The 25,559-nt window shown below is 39.9% G+C and overlaps 1 protein-coding gene across 1 annotated transcript in view; it reads right to left on the reverse strand.

Annotated features, from left to right (window-relative positions):
- The window catches only part of LOC128689986 (cholinesterase 1-like), a 154,755-nt gene that overhangs the window by 82,964 nt on the left and 46,232 nt on the right, over window positions 1-25,559 (reverse strand). The window contains exon 4 of the mRNA XM_070088678.1: window positions 1,895-2,088. Within this exon, the coding sequence (XP_069944779.1) occupies window positions 1,895-2,088 (194 nt within the window). The remainder of the gene's footprint in view (window positions 1-1,894; window positions 2,089-25,559) is intronic.

The raw sequence follows: 25,559 nt of genomic DNA on the forward strand, positions 1-25,559 counted from the left end.
AAAAATTTGATCCAAGGTGATCATAAGAAATTCAAAACCCCCATAGGGGGGAATCCAAAACTTGTATTATCGAGAAATTTTTGGGGTTGGGGGGTGAAAGTGGGAGGGGGATCCGAGGAGATGGAGACTTTCGAAACCCCCCATAGGGGGGAATCCAAAAACTTGGTAATATCGAGAAATTTTGGGGTGAAAGTGGGAGGGGGAACCTTAAAAACTTGATCCGAGGAGATGGAGAGCACAAGAAAATGAAATTCAAAAAAAATTCGAAAAAAATCGGAAAAAAAATCGAGGCGCGGGGGCGATCCGGATGACGCTGCAGAAGGCGCAGCAGAAGGCGCGGGCGGAGGTCGCGAAGGGCGCGGGCGGACGCGCGCGGGGTCGCGCGGGGGTCGCGAAGGGCGCGGGCGGGCGCGCGGGGCGGGCGTGCGGGGCGGGCGCGCGGGCGCGCGGCGCGACGGGGGTCGCGAAGGGGGGGGGTCGTGGGCGGGGGTATTGGTTGGGGGGTCAAGGGTGAGGTAGTCTCGAGGGCGAGGTCATGGTCAAACCGGAAGTAACACCTAGGTGTGAAAAGGTGACCCTCCAGCTGCTGGTCCTAGACCGGATACACCGCTCAGTGGAAGGCCTAGACCGGATGCAACGCTCTGTAGAAGGCCCCTAAACCGGATACACCGCTCAGAGGAAGGCCTTTTCCGGAAGAGACCGCTCAGAGACGTATAAGAAAAGCTAAACGGAATTATGAAATTAAAATTGCTAGGGATTTGAAAACTAAGCCGAAAGTTTTTTCCAGATATATAGAATAGAAGTTACAGAAAAAATAGGTCCCCTTAAAAATAGGTCTGGGCATCTTACTGTAAAGGAGAATGAAATGTGCTCGATTTTTAATAATACTTGTTTGCATTTGGAATGTTTTTAATTTTTATTTTTATTCATTGTTGCGATCTTACATGTTATTGGGCTGCTGTTTGTAAATATCTAAACCATTTTGCTCAATCACGAAAGAATTTTGAAACATACTAATTAATAATAATAAAAAACGTGAATTTTTAAAATCTGGCAAGTAATCTTGGAAAAGCACCTTCTGTTAGTTTTAAGAACATACGAATTTCAAATCAACCTGAATCAAACAGTTTTAGGTCCATTGTTGTTTATAATATATATATCAATGACCTTGACGAGGGGATTACTAGTCATATGAGCAAATTCGTTGACGACACGAAGATATAGATTAGATAATTGATTCAGAGAAAATGATCTTCAGAAAGGGTGATCACAAGTATATGGGTAAATGCTTATCCTCACACCTGAATTTCTCTCTTTGCCATTGTGAAATTAGCAGGGATTTTTTTTTTTTTGATCGTTTGAAGCTACACTGAAGAGGGTTTTGAAAGTTATCAAAACCATTCCAGGATGTTGAGAATGGTTTTGCAATCTTTGGTCATAGGGCACCTGCATATGTCAATTATTCCATGAATCTTGCGTTAGTTACTGTATACTAGCACTGAAATTTGAAGCCAATAGGATGTGACCTCTTGCTGTTGTGAGCGAAATAAGAATACAATAATAGCGGAACACTTCAGCAGGCCTATTGGCCCATGCTAGGCAGGGCCTTCTCATTCCAAAACCCACTATCAAAATTGTTTGCTCAACCCATTTTCAAAGCTACACAAGAATTATGTTTTGATAATCATAATAACTCATGTGTCAGTCCCACTCAAATCCAACCTCTTCCACTCATGTTTTTTCCTAACCTATATTTGAAGCTACCCAAGTTTGAGTAAGAAAAAAAATGGTCAGAGAAATATTAAGAGGTCCTTGCAGTAAGCCATGCATAGTAGTTTTATATTTAATGTTAATTCAAATGAATCATTGTAATATACATATACAAGTAACTTACGAAGTAGTCTTGAAAGAGAGACGACAAACGGCGTCCGTCGACCTTCTGAAGACAGTCAAGGAGTGCCTGACTGTCTTGACTGTCCGGGCATCCCATGGTTTGTCCTATCTCCTCAGCTGTCTCCCTGAACTTAAATCCAGTTGCCCACGGTGACAGAGCTGACCCGGACTGCATGATAACCCGGGAAAACAGTCCTACGGGTAAAAGATATCACAAAGATTTCACTGCCATTAATTATTGTTGGGAAAGAAATCATGAAAGTTAATCTGGGATATGAAAGAAAAAACTGAGAATGTGAATTTTCCTACCATCAAGAAATTATTGATTGTGAAGAAGTGTGAGTTTACCCAGTGTCTCAGAAGCATATTGAGTGACACTGTCCATAATAAGCTCAATGTTTGCTTTATGAATGTTTTTTCCATTAAGTGTAAAAAGTGTAAACACAAATATTTTAACAATATTTAGCAAGGCTAAATCATCTATCGGCTTTTGGCTGAGTCTGTCTGGGTAGAAATTCAGAGGGGCACGAGAAATTGATTTTAGGCATTATATACTGTCCCCCTAACTTTAATAGGGTTGGTACCAAGGAGACTACTGTGGCAGGAAATTGTTCGGGCCACAAGGGACGAAAATATAACAATTCTAGGGGACTTTAACTTTATTCAGACAAATTGGAATTCTTGACTGGGAATTTAGAGTCTAACGGCTTCTTAGAGATAGCTCAGGATTATTTTTAAAGCAGTTCGTTACAGAACCTAAAAAGGGGAATAATCTCCCTGACTGAGGTCTGGCGTAAGCAACCACAAATCAGTTACCTTTAGCATTGAATGGAAGTATGATAGCAGGGATAACTCAGTAACAGTACGAGAGTTTTGCTTAGCAGATTACAATGGGATTAGGGAACACCTATCATCTACGGACTGCAGTAACGAAGAGCGCTATCAATATGACGCTTTTCTAAACATTATACTTGCTGCCCAAAGAACATTTTTTCCATTTAAAGAAATCAGATCGAATAAAAATGACCCAAAATGGATGAAAAATAGACTCAAATATCTTTTAGGGCAGAATAAAGCAATTTCTACATGCTTCAAAAGAGGTAAGGGTCATGGGGATAAGAAAAGCTAAAGGGCACTATGAAATTAAAGTTACTATTGATTCGGAAGCTAGCCCAAAAGGCTTTCTCTATGTTTAAGAACAAAAGTTAGAGAAAAGCTATGTCACCTTAAATATAACTCTGAGCATCTTACTGACAAAGAGAATGAAATGTGCTTGATTTTTTATAATTATTTCCTCTCGGTTTTCACACAGGAAGACACTAACATTATCCCAATAATTAATTTATATGATGGGCCTGAAAATATATTATGTAATTTCACAGTCACTAGCGATATGGTTATGAAACAACTAGACTGACTGAAACAAAATAAATCCCCAGAAAAGTGTCACCACACAGTGGTTTCATCAGTCCAAACAAAGGAGAATGGTGAAGAACAGGATGAGCTTGAGGTAATCAGTCCCTCAGCCTTGAGTTGATGTAATCAGTCCATCAGTCTTGAAAAGAATACAGCCTCGATTACCCGAGTAGGGTAAATCGTGGCTAGGACCCTGGGTAGCTTTAAAAAGAGATTGCACAAATATATGAATAGGAAGGGCTGAGTGTGATTTTGTTGTGGGTATGGGAGCAAATTCATGAGTAGATTGGGGTAGCGGTATTTTTGACAAGGATATACTTTGTATGGGCCAGTAGGTCCTCTGCAGTGTTCCTCCATTCTTATGTTCTTGTTTATGCCCATCATCCACTTATACACTTCGATGACATATCCTCTCATTCAATGTTAGTCAAGAGAGTGAAGACTCAAGGATCTAAGTGTCTTCATATGGAAGATTCCTTATACAGTGAATCATTTTAGTCATCCTTCACTGTATGTTCTCCAATGAATCTATATCCATCCTGTAGTAAGGAGACCAAACCTGAGAGGCATAATCCAAGTGAGGTCTTACTAGCGATGTATAAAGTTATAAAATAACTTTTGGACTCCTGTTATTTATACTTCTTGAAATACATCCTAGTAATCTGTTAGCTTCATTACACAGCGCGCAAGTGAAAAAAAATCGAAAAAATATGGAAATTGAGTTAATCGTATAGAAAAATAGCTTAACACTTTGATAATACTAGTATAAGTATCATTGTTGTACGATGTTTGTACGAGGAATTATAGTAATAATATGTATGGTGACGCTATTATGGAGGCGGAGAGCCAATGAGGAACCGTCTGGGAACATTTGTTTATGTCAGCAGGAATTCCAGAGTCTGGTGATGCGCGGAATATGCTTTATTATTACGCTAATATCAACACTATGGTTTATTTACCTATCATTTACCTATTTGAGTCCACACAAAGGCGGATAAGATCAAGAAAGACATGAAGTAATCCTTCGTTGGCCTTCTTTTTCTCAGAGAGAGGGCCAAAGAAGGGTTACTTCATCTCCCTATGCCTACTGATGTCTTTCTTGATCTTATCCGCCTTTGTGTGGACTCAAATTCATTTTCCTTCCAAGGTAAATATTATTCTCAAACCTTCGGTGTCGCTATGGGCTCTCCTCTATCTCCTGTTCTTGCTAATCTTTACATGGAATACTTCGAGACTGTTCTTCCTACTATTGATGTGCGCCCCTCACTCTGGCTCCGTTATGTAGATGACATCTTTGCTCTTTGGCCTCATACTACTGTTTTCCAACCATTTCTGGATGCTCTTAATAATCTTGTCCCTTCCTTTAAGTTTAAAGCTGAATTGGAATCTAATTCCTTGTTTCCTTTCCATCGTTCAGATACAGGTTTTGCCTTTTCCGTTTACCGCAAACCTATGCACAGTGGTTTGTATATTCATTACTTTTCTTATCATGCATCCTCTGTTAAGAAAAGTGTTCTTATGTCCCTCTTTCTCCGTGCTCTCCGCATTTGTGATCCTCAGTTCCTTGAATCAGAAATCTCCACTCTTCATAATTCATTTTCCCGTCTTGGCTACCCTTCCCATTTCATAGACTCTGCCTTCTCTTTTGCTAAACGGACTTTCTTCTCTTTCAAAATCTCTACCTTTGTGAACTCTCCTGTCCTCTGCCTGTCCTACATTTCCTGTCTTTCTAATTTCAACAACTCTCTCCATTCTTGAGGCATTAAACTTACTTTTCGCCAGACTAACACTGCACAATAATCAAGTTCATACCTCTCCTCCCTCTATAAATGCTCCTGGTGTTTACTCTACTTCTTGTTCTTCCTGCACTCTTCAGTACTTCGGAGAAACTGGCCGATCTCTTTCTGACAGACTTAGGGAGCACAAAAGTAGTGTTAGGTTTGCCAGCTCCACCAATGCTCTTTTCTGTCATGTCAGAGATTACATCCATCCTACTGACTGGTCTTCTGCTAAAACTGTCTACCCTACGTCTAACTTTCACAGTCGCCTTTTGGTTGAATTCTCCCTTATACACAAATTTCCTTGTATGAATCTTAGTCTTGGCTTTGTCTCCGTAGATGTCTTCCTTTCCCATTACATTGTAAAATGCTCTCAACTTAAGAACACCCGTGACTTAACCTGATTCTTCTTTCCCCTTCTCCCTCTTCCCTTTTCCTCTTTCCTCTTTTTTATTTGGGTTTTCTTTCTTCTGCCTTGGGCATTTGTTCTTTCATTATTATTTTCCTCCCCTCTGTGTTCTTGCTCTTACCCTCTGTGGGCCCCTAGCTCCCTTGCAGTGCTCCTCTTTCTTAGGGACCAAACAAGTGTTACTGTACCAGTGTCAGATATAAAGGAAGCCAGGTCACTAGGATCCCATAATAGAAAAGTGTTAGGCTTAGATTCCACTCACATGACGGGTAAAAAGACCTAATTAGCACATCTATTACAGTAAAGAAAGAGGTATACATAAACGAGTGTCTCACCAAAAAACGTCACAAAGCTTAAGCGGGTGAATAATGCCATAATCCACCAATGCTTCACACGGAATGAGAAAATTCTAGTGAAGAAAACAAATGTAGGCCAACTGTATACTATCACAAACGAGAATGATCTATCACGTTTCCTTCGGGATATTAATCTCACAAAGAATGACTAAACAATGTCCAAACCAAAAGCCTACGTGTAGTGTGTTTTGCTCCATTGTTGTACAAATTTCACAGTACAATCTCTTAATAATCAAAATCAACTACCTCAATATACGTGGTTTTACTAGTAGGAATAAGCCACCTTATGTTATGTACTTTTGTTAAATTACTATTGCTTGCTTAAATAATTGTTTAATAAATATTATCTGTCCATTTTGCAACTCCATATTTTAAATACTATTACTATTTATTTATTACCATATTTACTATGAGTCCAATTTACTCTTGTACATTTTTGACATATTTTAAATACCATTACTTGCAAAAAACTTGTTTTAATACCACAGTTACTATCAGTTCATTCTACTTTATACAATTAATCACTATATTCTCTTAGTTCAGGTTTAACTTTTAAATACTTTGTACTGCCTTTATAAGCTCTAATATTACTACCAGTGTAATAATGAATTCAATTAGTTGTTCATAAAAGTTTAATACTTGTAATAGGAAATTTTTTTTTTTTTAATTAATATTACATGCTTAAATTTTGTTCAACACCATATTTACTATCAGTCCATTTTACTTTTGTACATTTGATCATTATATTCTCACTTTCTATTTCTATTTTTTATTTTTAATTTACTATTACTTGCTTACTCTTGTAAACTGTCATTATAGAACTGATAACCAGTGCAATATTATATGTCAAACTTGTGCCACAATAAGTGTTAACATAATCCCTGTATTTCATAATTACTTGTTTTAATATGGTATTATAAACTTTTTTGTTTTCTCTTATTTTTCTTCTATAACTACCATTACCTGCAGACTTTTAATTTAATTATCACTTCCAGTGCTAGCAATTTTGTAGTGTTCAGTAAACTTCTATTCTAAATCTACAACTTTCGTCAACCTCTAAAACTATAACAGTTCAATATTAATTCATCAAATCCGTACCATATAAAGAGTAAACTGTATCTCTGTATTTTTTAAAACTACTTGTAACAATCCATTAGCTAGTAAGATAAATTAGTTAAGTGTCATAATTATTAAGTTTAATATAATACTTTATTCAAAAATCTAGTTGTAGAGTCACTCTCATTCTTATGATTACAAGCATTGATCCTGATATCAACCTTTTATTAAATGACTTACATGAATCAAACAGCAACTGTAATTATTATACAGCAGACCAAGCAAAGATATTACTCGGAGCAAACAATAACATAACTATCTTTAATTACTATGTCAGATCTTTGAGCAAATATTACGATGACCTCACAGCATTAGTCAATTCCCTTCATTCCAGTATGTCAATCATCACACTCTCAGAAACCTGGCTAAAGCCTGGTACTACAGATGTCTATGCCATTCCTGGTTTCACAGTCATACACAACTGTAGGACAGAACAGCAGGGGGGTGGAACAGCTATAAACTACTCAAATTAACTTGAATATATCAATAATTCTTGCACAAGGGATGAACATGGAGAATATATTATAGCTAATTTTAAATCAAAAGACCTCCCCAAGCCCCTCACATTTATAAACATCTACAGAGTACCACAGTCAAACATTTACCATTTTAGTGAAGAATTAGGAAACTTGATAACTGATGCACATATGACCAAAGACCACCTGCTACTCACAGGAGATTTCTGCATAAATCTACTACATGACCAGGACCCACAAGTAACTGAATTCACAAACAGTATGAGCACCTGCTTGTTGCTATCAACAATATCAAAACGTGCAAGAATCACTGAGACTAGTATCTCTGTATTAGACCACATATGGACTAACACCATATCCCCTTTAAAAATCAAGCATAATCACAGACAACACAGACCACTACCCTACCTTTCACATAACCAACCATAACCCATGTATCAGAAATCTTCCCTATAAGGATAGGCTGAGGTCCCTTAATTTGCACTCTATAGAAAGGCGTAGAATTAGGGAGGATATGACTGAGGTGTATAAATGGAAAACAGGAATGAATAAAGGGGATGTAAATAGCATGCTAAAAATATCTACCCTAGACAGGACTGGCAGCAATGGTTTTTAAGCTGAAAAAATGAGATTCAGGAAGGATATAGGAAAGCACTGGTTCGGTAATAGAGTTGTGGATGATTGGAACAAATTCCTGAGTACCGTTATAGAAGCTAAGATGTTGTGTAGTTTTAAAACTAGGTTAGATAAATACATGATGGGGTGAGAATTGGACCTGACTAGCTGGTGCTACTGGGTCAGATGCCGTGCTCCTTCCTTAAGTGGATGTGACCTGACTGGGTGGGCCATTGGTCTAAGCCGAAGGTTGACATGGACCTGCCCTGCATGGGCCAGTAGGCCTGCTGCAATGTTCCTTTCTTATGTTCTTAAGACACTACTAAAGTTACCTTCAGACTACATAACGAGACAGCTGTTAATAACTTTATAACAGCTATGAATAATGTCGACTGGCATAATGAGCTTGAAACATATACAGATACGATTGAATGGATTAATCATTTTCTAAAAAGAAAAGCACTGCCTCTGTAACAAGCATTGCCCTAAAAAAACTAAACAGATCACAGCTAAGAGACTGAATAGTTCCTGTCTAACACCCAGCATCCTTAAATCCATTAATTAACACAAAGCACCTATATAAAAAACAGTACAGAATGGGTCAAATAACTAAATACCAGTCTAGACGTTACTCGTCAACCATTACCAGCCTGATAAGAAGGTCAAAAAAATTGTATTATGAAAACAGATTACATAACATAAAAGGTGATATGAAAAAGACCTGGAAAACCCTATCTGAAATTCTAGGAACTAAAAAGATATCCCCCACCCAAAAAAAAAAAATCAAATTAACAAAATCAGACGAACCTGTACTACCACCAACTGAAACAGCAAACAGATTCAATGTTTTCTTCTCGACCATAGGAAAGAATCTAGCGAGCAAAATCCCAAGCTCTAACGCTCGTCCATCAGGCTACCTCACGGGCACCTACCCAAATAAACTATTCCTAGCTCCAACCAACCCAACAGAAGTCTCGTTCATTAACACCCTTAAAAACAAGATAGGAGACATAAATAACATGCCAACTTTTATGTACAAAAAAGCTTCACAAGTACGTACTGTCAACAATTATTGCAACACTCTTTAACAAATCCATCGAATCCTCCACCTTCCCAGCAATTCTCAAAATAGCGAGGGTCACCTCGATCCACAAAGGAGGTGATCAAGCACACTTGAATAACTATAGACCAATATCTGACTTACCACTGCTTTCTAAAATCTTTGAAAAATTCATTCGTAGACAGATCTATTCCTACCTCGTCTCACACAACATACTAAACCCCTGTCAGTTTGGATTCAGGAATAATAAAAGCACAAGTGATGCTATTATACACATGCTAGAACTAATATATACCGCTCTCGAGAAGATAGAAGTCCTGCTGAGAATCTTCATTGATTTACGTAAAGCTTTTGATACAGTCGACCATGAATTGCTGCACATTAAATTAACACACTATGGTATAAGAGGGCACTCCCTCAACTACCAAAAGTCATACCTTAATAACAGAAGCCAATATGTGTACACAAAAGGTGAAAACTCTTCCACTCAACCAATCACAGTCGGTGTCCCACAAGGAAGTGTCCTTGGACCACTCATCTTTCTCATTTACATCAATGGCCTACTGAATGCATCAAAACTACTCAAACCCATATTATTTGCAGATGACACAACATAGTTCTTCTCTCACCCAAACCCAGTCATACTCGCCAACACTGTTAATGCTGAATTGCAGAAAATATCTACCTGGATGATGACTAATAAACTTACCCTAAATACTGATAAGACCAATTTCATTCAGTTTGGAACCAGAGCTGCAAATGTTCCACTTAACATAACGCTAAACGGATCACCCATCACAAGACTCACAGACGGAAAATTCCTAGGAATCCGCCTTGACAGTACCCTCAAATTCCAGACACATATGCAACAAATTTCCAAGAAAATCTCTATTCAGTAGGAATACTATCAAAGATACGATACTATGTTTCACATTCAGCTCTCCTTGCACTGTATCATTCACTCATCTACCCTTATCTCATGTATGGAATTTGTCCATGGGGATCAACAACATTAAATTACCTACGACCACTAATAACCCAGTAAAAGGCAGCAGTCAGAATGATAAATTCCCACTCCCGACAGCATACTCCACCAACATTCAAAAGTCTAAATCTGCTCAACATAAAAAACATCCATACTTATTCATGCGCCTACTACATACATAGAACACTACACTCGAACTTCCCCTCACCAACCTTAACAGGATACACGACCGTAACAAAAGGAAGCAGATCTCTTTTTGATATACCCCGTGTCCATATCACATTGTGTAAAAACTCTGTGCACATAAAGGGCCCCAAAATTTGGAATTCATTACCAGAAAATTCTAAAGTAACCCGGTTTGAACATCAAATTAAGACTCTTCTCAAAAGCCACTTACTCACCCTAGACTAAATACTCAATACTCAATATTTAAATTTACCATAAAATCTCCCAATTACCTAAATCTTAAAACTTCGAGACTAGACGCCCAAGTTCTTACACTGACTAATACTACACAGCAGTATAAATACCTACACCCAATTGTAGCATTCTCATACTGTAAATTACTTTCAGCAAATCATAATGTTATATTCCCATAATGTAATTTCAATATTTACTATTGAAACTATTGTAACTTAAACTATGATAAATTTCTTTAGTATTAAGTAGTCTGTAAGCCATTAAATTAAGTCTGCCCATAATGCCTAGGCATGATAGTGGCTCTATTTGCACTACAACTCATTACCGTAAATACATAATCTCAATGTACTCTTGCAAAGAAATAAATCTGACTGTTGAGTATTTGACTGACTCCACTACTACTACTACTACTACTACTACTACTACTACTACTACTACTGCTACTACTACTACTACTACTGCTACTACTACTACTACCTCCACCACTACCTCTCTTGCTTCGGTCATTGTGTGCTGGCCTATACATACTCCCTCCTTCTCTCCTTTCTGTTAGTGTTACTTTGTAAATGGTCCAAGTCAGACCGAAACGTCGTCGTAAGCTCCTCTCGTTTATGTGCGGGTTATTTGTGTATATTACAAGTCACGGTATTGTGCCTTATTTTTTTTTGTTATTTAAGTGACGGTGATAATGAAGGTCTAGTAGCTAGGAATGATAACCTTAACTCTATATGTAATTCATACATAGGGCAATTATCTCAGACATCACCAGACATATGTATACACTGTATTAAGGTACGATAGAAGAACAGTAAATATACCTTATGTAAATGTGTAAGGGGTGGGTGCATAATGGATGTAATACCAGATTTCATTTTGTTTGTAACAAATGCACTTTTACAGAGTTCCCTTTAGCAGTAATAACATTGATTTACCTAATTTTAATATGATTGACCCCTTGCCATTTATTGATGATTATGACTGTTTTATGAAAACAGGCCTTCACTTTATTCATGTCAACGCAAGATCACTTTTTCCAAAATTGGCAGAGATTTGGATTCTAGCTAACAGAAATAGAAAAAATGAGGATTCAGGTTAAGTCACGGGTGTTCTGAAGTTTGGAGCATTTTACAATTTCTTCTCTCCCAAACTCTCTACTCATGGGAACTCTTCTATCCTCTGCCTTCCCTACATTTCCGGTCTTTCTAATCTCAACAATTCTCTCCGTCCCTTAGACATCAAGCTTACCTTCCGCCAGACTAACACTCTTCGCACTAATCTCGTTCATACCTCTCCTCCCTCTACAGATGTTCCTGGTGTATACTCTATTTCTTGCTCCTCCTGTCCTCTTCAATACTTCGGAGAAACTGGTCGATCTCTTTCTGACAGACTTAGGGAGCACAAAAATAGTGTTAGGCTTGCCGACACTAACAATGCTCTTTTCTGTCACGTCAGAGATCATAGCCATCCTATTGACTGGTCTTCTGCTAAAACTGTCTTCCCCACTTCCAACTCGAACAGTCGCCGTCTAGTTGAATCCTCTCTAATACACAACTTTCCTTGTATGAACCTTAGCCCTGGCTTCGTCTCTGTAGATGCCTTCCTCTCCCACTACATTGTAAAATGCTCCAAACTTCAGAACACCCGTGACTTAACCTGAATCCTCATTTTTTCTTTTTCTTTTTCTTCTTCCTCTTCCCCTTTCCTCTTTCCTTTTCTCCTCTGGGTTGTCTTTCTCTCTCCTGTCTCGTGTTTCTGTTCCTTCTTCATTTATTTCACCACTTCCCCTTTCACACACCTCTGTGCGCTTGCTCTCCCTCTGTGGGCATCTAGCTCTCTTGCAGTGCTCCCCTTCCTTTGTATTTGACTGGCTCGTCATCCTTATTTCCCACTATTACTACCTCTTCTTCTTCTACTACTACTACAACTACTGATGAAATTAAGACACATGTGCGGCGTCTGGTTGTCTTTGCTGTGGACGTTTCGCCATCCAGTGGCTGGCTGGATGGCGAAACGTCTACGATAGGGATGCCCGGGTGTTGTGCATGTGTCTTAATTTCATCTTGTCGGTATTATATACAATTCTTGTACTACTACTACTACTACTACCACCACCTCTTCCTGCCTATATATAGCCGTCCTGCTCCACCTCTGGTTAGTGTGACTTTGTCAATGGTCCAAGTCGGACCGAAACGTCGTCGTAAGCTTCTCTCTTTTATGTGCGGGTTATTTGTGTTCAGTAGTAATGCTCAACTAATTAATACACCAACCTGGATCACACAGTTCTCAGCCACCCTAACTGACCACATCCTTGTAACTGCTCTGAAAACATTAGTCAGTCAGGCGTCCTTACCACAGGTCTTAGTGATCATTTCATCATTTACTGCACCAGGAAAATCACTAAGGATAGGATAGGCCTACACAGAACAATAAAAATGAGGACAACTAGAAACTACAGTAAAGAAACAATGGTAAATAGGCTACACAATTGTGACTGGAGAGTGATAACAAGTTACCCGGATGTAATTGATGCATGGGAAAAATTCAAAACAATGTTCACTGCTATCCTTGATAATACTGCATCAGTTAAAGAGGTCAGGATTAAATGGTGAACCAAACCCTGGATGACTACCGAGATAAAAGGAAATTCAGAGACCATTTGCTAAAAAGATTTAAGGAAACAGGCAGGATATTGCAGAGCTAAATGAATTCCAAAGGGTGAGAAACAGAGTGCAGAGGGTTATAAAAGGAATAAAGGCAAGTACTATTGTTCAAAAAATGAAAAGTACAAGAATAATGCTAGAAAACTCTGGCAACAACTAAAACAGTTTCGGGTATAGCCATAAACTAAATTTGCAAATTGTTTTAATTTCTATTACATATCTGTCGCATCAACACTAGTAAGTAAACTACCAGCTGCATCAAATACCTTTAACACAGACTCATATAAATTTCAAACATACTATACAATAAAGGGGTAACCCCAAACAGTTGTCAACTAGTAAGTGTATCTCATGACATCGTGCAAAAAGAACTAAACAGGTTAAACCCAACTAAGAGCCCCGGCTAAGATAACACTCCGTCTAAGTCCCCATTGCTTACATAAAATATTTGTCCATCACCGCTAATACCATACCGGAGGGGTTCAAAGAGGCCAGAGTTAATCCTATCTTCAAGAAAAAGAGTAGTTCTGATGTCAGCAACTGTAGGTCTCTTAGTATACTCAGAGTAATATCCAAAATTCAAGAGAGGGCGGTGTACTGTCAAGCAGTTACGAAGTATCTCAATGATAACATTCTTCATAGTTACCATCCAGGCTTTTTGTAAGAAACTTCAAGCTATCGGCATAGGTTCCGTAGACTAATTTAAAGCTTATCTTACGAACAGGAAACAAATTGTCAAAATCAACAAAGCAGAATCGGAAGCTCTGCCGATAGCATGCGGAGTTCTCCAAGGTAGTATTCTGGGTCCCTTATTATTCCTATGTTATGTTTAACGACATGCCCATCAGTGTCATGTGCAAACTCCTACTGTATGCGGATGACAGTGCTCTATTAGTGTCAGGTAAAGACCCACAAGATATAGCTAATATAATAACGCTGGAACTGGAGTCCTGCAGCAAATGGTTAATGGATAACAAACTATTGTTACACCTCGGGAAAACGGAAGCCATATTCTTCGGCACGAAACAAACTGAGAAGGGTAAATAATTTTAATGTTCACTCTAATGGGGAACCCATCACTTCAGTTTCCTCAGTAAAATATCTGAGAATCCCCTTTGACCCATGCATGTCAGGAGAACTGATAGGGAACAGTGTAGTAAAGAAAGCGACTGCCAAACTGCAGTTCCTCTACAAACCTACTGAGGCTAGTAGGACCATATGTCTAGCCCTTGTACAATGTCAAATGGACTATGCTTGCTCTTCATGGTACTCTGCCTTGACCAAAAAAAAAAAAAAGAAAATGAAAAATAGACTGCAAATTACCCAGAACAAAATGGTAAGATTCATCCTGGACCTGGGTCCATGAAAACATGTAGGCCAGGATGAATTACAACCATTGGATATGCTGAATGTTGAAGACAGAGTAAAACAACTGAAAATAAATCAAGTTTATAAAATTGCTCACAGTGTCCAGAATATCTTGCTGATAATTTTGTCAAGGCTGGGAACCAAAACAATCATAGTACTAGGGGGAGAGAACACAACTTTGTAGTACCCACAGTCGGCGACAAGGCTTCAAATATCTTTTATTGTACAGCAATAAAGGAATGCAGCAGACTGCCAGTCATAGTATGATCCAGTTCAAGAAGAGAGCCAAAAGATACTTAATAAATGTAGCGAATGAATTTTTACTTTTTATCTAACACGCATGCAAATATAAATTACTAATTTTACCTAATTCCTAATATATATTCTTTATAGTATAATAATAAGTTATTATCTCCTTTATAGTATAATAATAAGATATTCTCCTTTATAGTATAATAATAAGATATTATCTCCTTTATAGTATAATAAGGAATGAAAAGGACCCCAATGGAAATAAGTCACTGTGTGACTTTTCTGGGTTATCATAGGTTTTCTAGAAACATACATATGCTGCTTTGTATGATAACCTGTGTAACTGTATTTGAGTATACCTGAACAAACTGACTAATATACTTACTACCAGAGGTTATGAGACCCTCCTTCGTGACTGTCCCAAACTAGCCAGATACCACGCATGCTAGTACCACTATCTTTCCACCAGAGTATTTGCAGATGGAGAAATTTATGAATAACAAAATAAACATCTCCAGTGAATACTAGAAAGGACTGCCCCTCTAGCATTCAGCCTGTTACTGGGTTTTTATAACAAGTAGTCAATACTCTGAGTCAGTTGTCCATTAGAATTTGATAGTAAGATTCAATAGGATTTCAACTGAGATTGTACTAACTAATCAAAATTAAAATTAAGATATTTATTAGTAAAGATTAAGTTGTCTAGGTGGACAATATCAAAGTAAATCAAAGTAATCAATTTAATATATTATAGAATATAAGTTCCTACACTTCTCTCGTATATAATATTATTGTACTGAAGGCATATGTCATATATTGAAGGCTCTTAAGTACCGTCTGGTACATTGTCAGCATTTAAGAACATAATACTAATATATACAAGTATGTGTGTATGTATGTATGTATGTGCTTTAAGTAGTTCGCTGTCTCAAGACTCGACTCGACTCGACTTATCCAGTAACTGACTAAACGTCCCCAAATAATCTATCTTTCTGACCAACCTGGCAATCAGAACAGCTTGCTTGACCAGTAAGACGACTAATTCGCCGACCAGCCATATAACAAGCGGCAGCAACACAGAGTCAGGAATAAGGAGATATAATAACGACCCTAACTGGGGACCATCTGCAGATCCTCCACGAAAGTCACAAAACTCCCGTAACACTGAATCTAAGTTCAGCATAACAAAATCCCCGACTGTGACGGTGCACAGATATCAGAACAAATTAGGTCAAAAGCTACAGCTCAAGACCTGAGATAACAGTGTCAGTGCGACACAACCTCAGTTAAACGTCGAAAATCACTAAGTCTAGGCTATGCTCTATGAACAAAGTTACACAGAGTTACGAGAAGTATGTTTCGTCTCACCACTGAAAACATACTCTCCCAAACAGAGTCTAAATAGTGAAGGAACAGCCAGAGTCAAGAAATAAGGAGAGGGAGGTGTTGGTGGCACCAGCACCAGCCAAAGAGAGAGCGAGAAAGCTAAGCAAGGCGTCTCCCCACGCAGGTGCGATAACGTGACTGATCACGTGACTCGCCCGTGGACTGCTCCAGCCCAGCAACTACAGAGAAGCCGGCAACTAAACAAGCGAGGAGGCAGTTATCAAGGTAGTTTGCCAATGTGGGCGGCTACTCAACACTCTCGAGCAATGAGCACAGGTTTAAATGTTACATCCTACCTAATAATATAGCTAAGTCAAACAATAATATAAAGCAAGATAATTTCAATTTTGCTAATATTGAAATTATCAGCAATATAAAATTATATCAAAGGGTAAAATACATTATATACATTGAATATACATTGTGACTTATTCAGAGGTCGCAATAATGCTTTTATGTCACACCAAATACTCCATAAAAAAAACATCAAATTTGTCACTGCTCTAAAACAACATGACTCAAAAAAATTGTATGGCTGTGCGTATGGCTTATAATAACCAGAACAATTCAAAATATTATTATATCTTAAAAGCACGTGAGCATGATGAAAAATCGTTGAATGATCAGAAATTCAACATTTTGCCAGATTTCTGTACATTATAATGAAATTCACACAAATTCATTTTTCTAGTCAACCTTCTACTCTGGAGTGGTGACTTTATAAAGCCTAAAAAGTTGAATTAGATATTCCGTTGTGATTTCAAAGGGTGACAGCAAAACAAAAGAATATGTAAAGCAAAGCTATGTATTCTAAGAACGTGCTTATAAAAGGTCTGGCATATTATATTTACTCTGAAATGCTGATGTTTGTTTAATAATGAACACCGGCTAAAAATCATGATGGTCATAAATGTTATTATTGTGGAAAAACTTTATTCAGGTTCACAAAATACTTGGTAGTAAGCAGAAATGTTGGTTGTAATGTCTCATACTGTAGTTCAAAGTCTTATATTGTAGCACAAAGTCTTTATGTGTAGTAGAAAGGTTCATATTTTAGTATAAAGTCTCACATTAAAGAGCAAAGTCTCATTTTGTACTACAACATTAGTAGTGATGATTTCTACAGAGCGCACCCTTCCGGTTTAGGGCCTTCTACAGAGAGCACCCTTCCGGTTTAGGGCCTTCTACAGAGCGCACCCTTTCGGTTTAGGGCCTTCTACAGAGCGCACCCTTCCGGTCTAGGGCCAGCAGCTGGAGGGTCCCCTTTTCACACCTAGGTGTTACTTCCGGTTTGACCTTGACCTTGACCTCGCCCTCGAGTCCACCCCACCCTTGACCCCCCGCCCACGACCCCCTTTCGCGACCCCCCTTCGCGACCCCCCGTCGCGTCGCGCGCCCGCCCGCCCGCGCGCCCGCGCCCTTCGCGACCCCCGCCCGCGCCTTCTGCTGCGCCTTCTGCAGCGTCGTCCGGATCGCCCCCGCGCCTCGAATTTTTTTCCGATTTTTCTCGAATTTTTTTTGAATTTCATTTTCTTGTGCTCTCCATCTCCTCGGATCAAATTTTTAAGGTTCCCCCTCCCACTTTCACCCACCCCCCATTCCCCCTCCGACTTTCACCCCCCAACCCCAAAAATTTCTCGATAATACAAGTTTTTGGATTCCCCCCTATGGGGGTTTCGAAATTCTTATGATCTCCTCGGATCCCCCTCCCACTTTCACCCCCCAACCCCAAAAATTTCTCGATATCAAAGTCTCCACTTCCTCGAATCAAGTTTTTTGGATCCCCCCTATGGGGTTTTCGAAATTCTCCATCTCCTTGGATCAAGGTTTTTTGGATTGTCACTCCTTCCACCCCAACCCCCACCTCAAATTTTTCTCGATAATACAAGTTTTGGATTCCCCCCTATGGGGGTTTTGAATTTCTTATGAGCTCCTCGAATCAAATTTTTGAGGTTCTCCCTCTCACTTTCACCCCCATCCCAAAATTTCTCGATAATACAAGTTTTGGATTCCCCCTTATGGGGGTTTCGAAATTCTTATGAGCTCCTCGGATCAAGGTTTTTGGATTCCCCCCTCTGGGGGTAAGCATGCTTACTACAGGTCTAAACAAGTCAAATGACCTAAGAAGGGTGTTTACTCGGCGGTCAGTGACGTCACGCGCACACAGGTTGAATCAGGTCGAGCCTTTTAGTTCATTAAAGTTAATAAGGGGACATAGTAGTGACGTCACGCGCACACAGGTTGAATCATGTCGACCCTTTTAGTTCATTAAAGTTAATAAGGGGACATAGTACCTACATCATAGGGAAAACATTTTCACTCTTAACCCAATTTTTCTCGTTTTAAATATTTCATCAGAAAGTCACATTTTTTCGTTAATACCCACAATTTCTTTACAACACAAGTCTAGACATTTTTCTCGTTTTAACTATTTCATCTCAGGTCACTCCCCACGAAGTAACCTTCTCCCCACCCTCCCAAACCCTCACACTCCAACCAACACCTCACAATTTTCACTCATAACCCCAAATTTCTCTCGTTTTAACTATTTCATCAGAAAGTCACCAAATCGCTTACATCCACTTTCGTTAAATTCACTAGTCACAATTTTACATATTACGAAGTTAAATACGCACTTTTACTTTGAACACCTTCAAAACTCTCTCATAAATCATTTGAATACTCACAAAAATACCTTTATACATTTCCAAACAACACTGAAATACTCCAAAAACATCATTCGAACACCCCCAAATCACCTCTGAATACTCCCAGAACACCTTCATAAGTACTCTTGCACATCATTTGAACACCTTCATAAGTACTCACATAATCATTTGTACACCTTCAAAAACACCTTTGAATCACCTCAAAACACCCTTGAACACCTTCAAAACACTCTCATAAATCATTTGAATACTCACATAAACACCTTTGTACATTTCCAAACAACACTGAAATACTCCAAAAACATCATTCGAACACCCCCAAATCACCTCTGAATACTCCCAGAACACCTTCATAAGTACTCTTGCACATCATTTGAACACCTTCAAAAACACCTTTGAACATTTTCCAAACAACACTGAAACACTTCCAAAACACTATTTGAGTACTCCCAAATTACACCACTGAATACTACTAAAACAACACTGAATACACTCAAAACACCACCCAAATCACCATAAACTAAGATCAACACCCACAACACCCACAACCCACAACACCCACAACACCCACAACACCCACAATTTTTTCTCGTTTTATCTAATTTCATCAGAAAGTCACAACAACCCACAACTTATAACCATTTTTCAGCATCTCTAGTTCGACAAACATCACCCACATCCCACACCACCCACAACCCACATCACCCACACACCACAACACCCACAACCCACATCACCCACAACCCACATCACCCACAACACCCACAACCCACATCACCCACACCCCACAACACCCACAACCCACATCACCCACACCCCACAACACCCACAACCCACAATTTTTTCTCGTTTTAACTAATTTCATCAGAAAGTCACAACAACCCACAATTTTTTCTCGTTTTAACTAATTTCATTAGAAAAGTCACAACAACCCACAACACCCACAACACCCACAACCCACAACACCCACAACACCCACAACCCACAGCACCCACAACACCCACAACCCACAACACCCCACAACCCACAATTTTTTCTCGTTTTAACTAATTTCATCAGAAAAAGTCACAACACCCACAACTTATAACACCCACAACACCCACATCCCACAACACCCCACAATTTTTTCTCGTTTTAACTAATTTCATCAGAAAAAGTCACAAAAACAACCCACTTATATCATCTTTTTCGGTATCTCTAATTCGACTACATTACCCACAACCCTCATCAATTACCAATTTATTCACATTTTTTTCCCCTTCTATTTACTGAATCTTAAAAGTAATACACATTCCTCCCTACAGTACTAAAATTCTAATAAAATCCTCTCCATACCCATCTCCTTGAATCCACATAAATTAATATTATACTCGCATCAACTACCCAACTATTGCGACAAGTTTCAACACCCCTCCATTCTTTTTTTCAATATATCATAACTTTTCAATTCTATAATTTCTTTTTAAAATATTCACACATTTACCTTTTATTTTCAGTAAAATCTCCCCATATTTCTAATTACAACGCTCCCCATACCCCTCTCCATCTCACCCGCATTTTCTTCACATCCACTCACCCATCTCCCAACACACCTCTTCAGAACACACACAAAAATCACATTTCACATCCACAAATGCATCTCAAATCCACTAAAATCACTATACCTGGAGTTTACCTGGAGAGAGTTCCGGGGGTCAACGTCCCCGCGGCTCCGTCTGTGACCAGGCCTCCTGGTGGATCAGAGCCTGATCAACCAGGCTGTTGCTGCTGGCTGCACGCAAACCAACGTACGAGCCACAGCCCGGCTGATCCGGAACTGACTTTAGGTGCTTGTCCAGAGCCAGCTTGAAGACTGCCAGGGGTCTGTTGGTAATCCCCCTTATGTGTGCTGGGAGGCAGTTGAACAGTCTCGGGCCCCTGACACTTATTGTATGGTCTCTTAACGTGCTAGTGACACCCCTGCTTTTCATTGGGGGGATGGTGCATCGTCTGCCAAGTCTTTTGCTTTCGTAGTGAGTGATTTTCGTGTGCAAGTTCGGTACTAGTCCCTCCAGGATTTTCCAGGTGTATATAATCATGTATCTCTCCCTCCTGCGTTCCAGGGAATACAGGTTTAGGAACCTCAAGCGCTCCCAATAATTGACGTGTTTTATCTCCGTTATGCGCGCCGTGAAAGTTCTCTGTACATTTTCTAGGTCGGCAATTTCACCTGCCTTGAAAGGTGCTGTTAGTGTGCAGCAATATTCCAGCCTAGATAGAACAAGTGACCTGAAGAGTGTCATCATGGGCTTTGCCTCCCTAGTTTTGAAGGTTCTCTTTATCCATCCTCTCATTTTTCTAGCAGATGCGATTGATACAATGTTATGGTCCTTGAAGGTGAGATCCTCCGACATGATCACTCCCAGGTCTTTGACGTTGGTGTTTCGCTCTATTTTGTGGCCAGAATTTGTTTTGTACTCTGATGAAGATTTAATTTCCTTATGTTTACCATATCTGAGTAATTGAAATTTCTCATCGTTGAACTTCATATTGTTTTCTGCAGCCCACTGAAAGATTTGGTTGATGTCCGCCTGGAGCTTTGCAGTGTCTGCAATGGAAGACACTGTCATGCAGATTCGGGTGTCATCTGCAAAGGAAGACACGGTGCTGTGGCTGACATCCTTGTCTATGTCGGATATGAGGATGAGGAACAAGATGGGAGCGAGTACTGTGCCTTGTGGAACAGAGCTTTTCACCGTAGCTGCCTCGGATTTTACTCTGTTGACGACTACTCTCTGTGTTCTGTTGGTGAGGAAATTATAGATCCATCGACCGACTTTTCCTGTTATTCCTTTAGCACGCATTTTGTGCGCTATTACGCCATGGTCACACTTGTCGAAGGCTTTTGCAAAGTCTGTATATATTACATCTGCATTCTTTTTGTCTTCTAGTGCATTTAGGACCTTGTCGTAGTGATCCAATAGTTGAGACAGACAGGAGCGACCTGTTCTAAACCCATGTTGCCCTGGGTTGTGTAACTGATGGGTTTCTAGATGGGTGGTGATCTTGCTTCTTAGGACCCTTTCAAAGATTTTTATGATATGGGATGTTAGTGCTATTGGTCTGTAGTTCTTTGCTGTTGCTTTACTGCCCCCTTTGTGGAGTGGGGCTATGTCTGTTGTTTTTAGTAACTGTGAGACGACCCCCGTGTCCATGCTCCCTCTCCATAGGATGGAAAAGGCTCGTGATAGGGGCTTCTTGCAGTTCTTGATGAACACAGAGTTCCATGAGTCTGGCCCTGGGGCAGATTGCATGGGCATGTCATTTATCGCCTGTTCGAAGTCATTTGGCGTCAGGATAACATCGGATAGGCTTGTGTTAATCAAATTTTTTGGCTCTCTCATACAAAATTCATTTTGATCTTCGACTCTCAGTCTGGTTAGCGGCTTGCTAAAAACTGAGTCATATTGGGACTTGAGTAGCTCACTCATTCCCTTGCTGTCATCTGAGTAGGACCCATCTTGTTTAAGTAGGGGCCCAATACTGGACGTTGTTCTCGATTTTGATTTGGCATAGGAGAAGAAATACTTTGGGTTTCTTTCGATTTCAAGATATTCACAAAACTCTATGACCACCTAACACACACACATAAGAACCACACAAATAACATTTCCAACATCCACAAATGCAATCCTCAAATCCTAAAATCCCAACCTTATAATCAAGATATTCAACAAACTCTAATGATTAACCTAACCTCAACCTCAAGACCTCACCTTCAACCTCAACTCTCAATACCCAACCTCAACCCAACCTCAACCTTCAACCTCAACCTCATACCTCATTACTGTTCTGTCCCAATTTGGCACACACCTTAACCTGGTCCTAACCTAACCTAACCCTAACCTAACCTAACCTTAGCAACCTTCTTAACCTAACCCTAACCTAACTAACACCTAGCCTAGCCTAACTCCAACTAACCTTGCCTTGCCTCTTTCTGCCTAAGCCTGGCCTGTTCTAACCTAACCTAAGTAATTTACCAACCTATTCCTGTATCCTGGCCTAACCCTAGCCTAACCTGGCCTTGTACCCAACCTGGCAAGCCTGGCTTCTTCCTTACAACTGGCATGCCTGAACCTTCTTACAACATCCCTAAGCCTTGGCCTTGGCCTAACCCTTCAGCATTAACCTAACCTAACAACCTTGCCTAACCTGATCCTTGCCTAACCTAACCTAACCTTGCCAACCCTAACTTACCCAATTCCTTCCTTAGTACCTAACCTAACCTAACTTATCCTAACCTAACCTAACCTAACCTACTTAAGCCTAACTTCTTCTTAACAACCTGGCATAACCTAACCTAGCAACCTAACCATATCTTGGCTTCTTCCTGTCTAACCTAGCCCTAACCATGCTAACCTTGTCTAACCTAACCTTCTTCAAAACCTATATTGGTTGGAACACTTCTGCCTCTGGAAGGAGGGGTGTTAATGCTGCAGTTTAAAAACTGTAGTGTAAAGCACCGCCCTTCTGGCAAGACAGTGATGGAGTGAATGATGGTGAAAGTTTTTTCTTTTTCAGGGACCACCCCTGCCTGCCTTGGTAGGGAATCGGCCGGTGTGATAATAAAATATATGCTTCCAAAATACGTTAGTGTACTCCATGAATTACTTTGAACGACTCCATTTTTGGATATTTCCAAATTAGTTTTGAAAACTTTATCGTGTAAAATCAGAACATTATTTTATTTGTTAGTAAACACAACCATAGGTAGAAAATCACACGACCAATCTCCTTCTACCTGAACACCTGCCATCAACTCAGGTCGGACAGACGTACCATGCGTAAATGCGCATTCACACCCAAGGTAGAAAATCTTCACGGCCGTCTCCTTACCGAACATATTGAGGTCAACCCTCAAGGTCAGACCGGAGACGCCATGTAATGTGGCGCCAGTTCCCATGGTATTATTCATTTATCGAGATCTCCATGCCAGAACACCCTGCATCGCTCACCTAATCAGAACCTAAGCCTAAGCCTTGTCCTGGCCTAAGTTTACCCCAATTCCTAGGCCTAAGCCTCATCTTAATCCCAATAATTTGCCTGGCCTTGGCCAATCCTGGTTCCTGGCCTAGGCCTAACCTATCCTGGCCTAGGTTTCCAATGGTCCCAATCTGGCCCATCCTAACTTCAATTTCTCCCAACTGGCCACCTATCCTGCTAGCCTAACCTGGTCTCTAGGTCCTCCAGCCTAACCTAGTAACCCTTGTTTGGTATGTGGCCAATTTAACCTGTACTTGGCTAGGCCTGGTTTACCCCTTGGCCTGTTCCTGTACCCTAAGCCTAGCCTGGCCAATTGCCCTAACCTGGCATTCTCAATTTAACCTAGTTTTCATTCCTGGCCTTAACCTAATCTAACTATTCTAACCTGTTCCATTAACCTAGCCTTCTAACCTAGCCTTATTCCTAACCTTGGCTTGCCTGGTCCTGGCCATTCTAATCTCTAATTCTAAGTTTAATTTAACCTTGCCTGGCCTTGGCCTGGTTCCTGGCCTGCTCCTGTCCTTGGCCTGGCCTGGCTTGTCCTTACTTGCCATTGCCTGGCCTGGCTTGGTTTAATTTCCAATTTGCCCTACTTGGTTTCAACCCTTCCAAGCCTTCCAATTCCGTTTGGTTCCCTGCTAAGTAACTGTTCCATGTTAAGTTCAGAACCTAACCTTAACCTAATTCCTTAATTTGTGTCCTCCATTCCTATTCCTAACCTTAACCTAAACAATTTAACCTAACCTTAAGCCTAACCCTAACCTATTCGAACCTCATTCCTAATCCTAGCCTGGTCTAATTCCTATTCTAACCTAACCTAACCTGGCCTCAATCAGAACCTGTCCTAACCTAATTTGGCTCTGTTTTGGTTCTTGGTTAACCTGCTTCTTGTTCTTGGCCAACCTATTCATGTGAATCCCTAACCTTGCTATTCTGTATTCCCTAATTTGGTTCCTAACCTAACCTATTTCAGCCCAGTAGTTTAGCCCTTAATTTGTCCTAATTGGCCTATTAAATTCCCTATCCCTAATTCCTCCAATTGGCCTAACCTTCTTCTTCATCCTACTTCTTGAATCTAACTTAAGCCCTAATTTATTTAACCTGGCTAACCTTCTTGGTTGCCTAACCTTAATTTAATGGTTCTTGTCCTTAACCTAATTCCTAGCTTGTTCTGCCTAATTTGGTTCCTGGCCTTAGGTTCCTGGTCTAATTTATTTAAACTCCTCCGGAATACTCCCACTCTAACTTGTTTCAACAGTTGAACTGAGCCAAATCACCACTGAGCTGACACTGCCAAATAACATTGAGTACTAAAATCACCATGACTTAAGTTTAAATTAATTCAACCATCCAACATCCTATAGAATGAATATTTCTTACCAAGCAGTTTTTATGTTGCATATGCATTTCATCTTCCAGGTCATTCCTAAACGTCCTTTCCTTGTTGATTCCTGTATATCTCCTTAGTAGTTGTTTTAACCAACCGACGCGCCCATCACGACCGCAGGAGCCAGAGTGTAGTAGGTGGTGCTTGGAGTCAGGTGATGGATTTTGCATTCCTGGCATCTTACGTCGTGATGGGCCGTCAGGGATTAAAACAACTCTAGGAGATATACAGAATGAATAAGGGAAGGATGTTTAGGGATGATGGTGGAAGGAAATGTGATATGCAACATAA

The sequence above is a fragment of the Cherax quadricarinatus genome, chromosome 25, assembly GCF_038502225.1.
Source record: "Cherax quadricarinatus isolate ZL_2023a chromosome 25, ASM3850222v1, whole genome shotgun sequence".
In the NCBI taxonomy this organism is placed as follows: Eukaryota; Metazoa; Arthropoda; class Malacostraca; order Decapoda; family Parastacidae; genus Cherax; species Cherax quadricarinatus.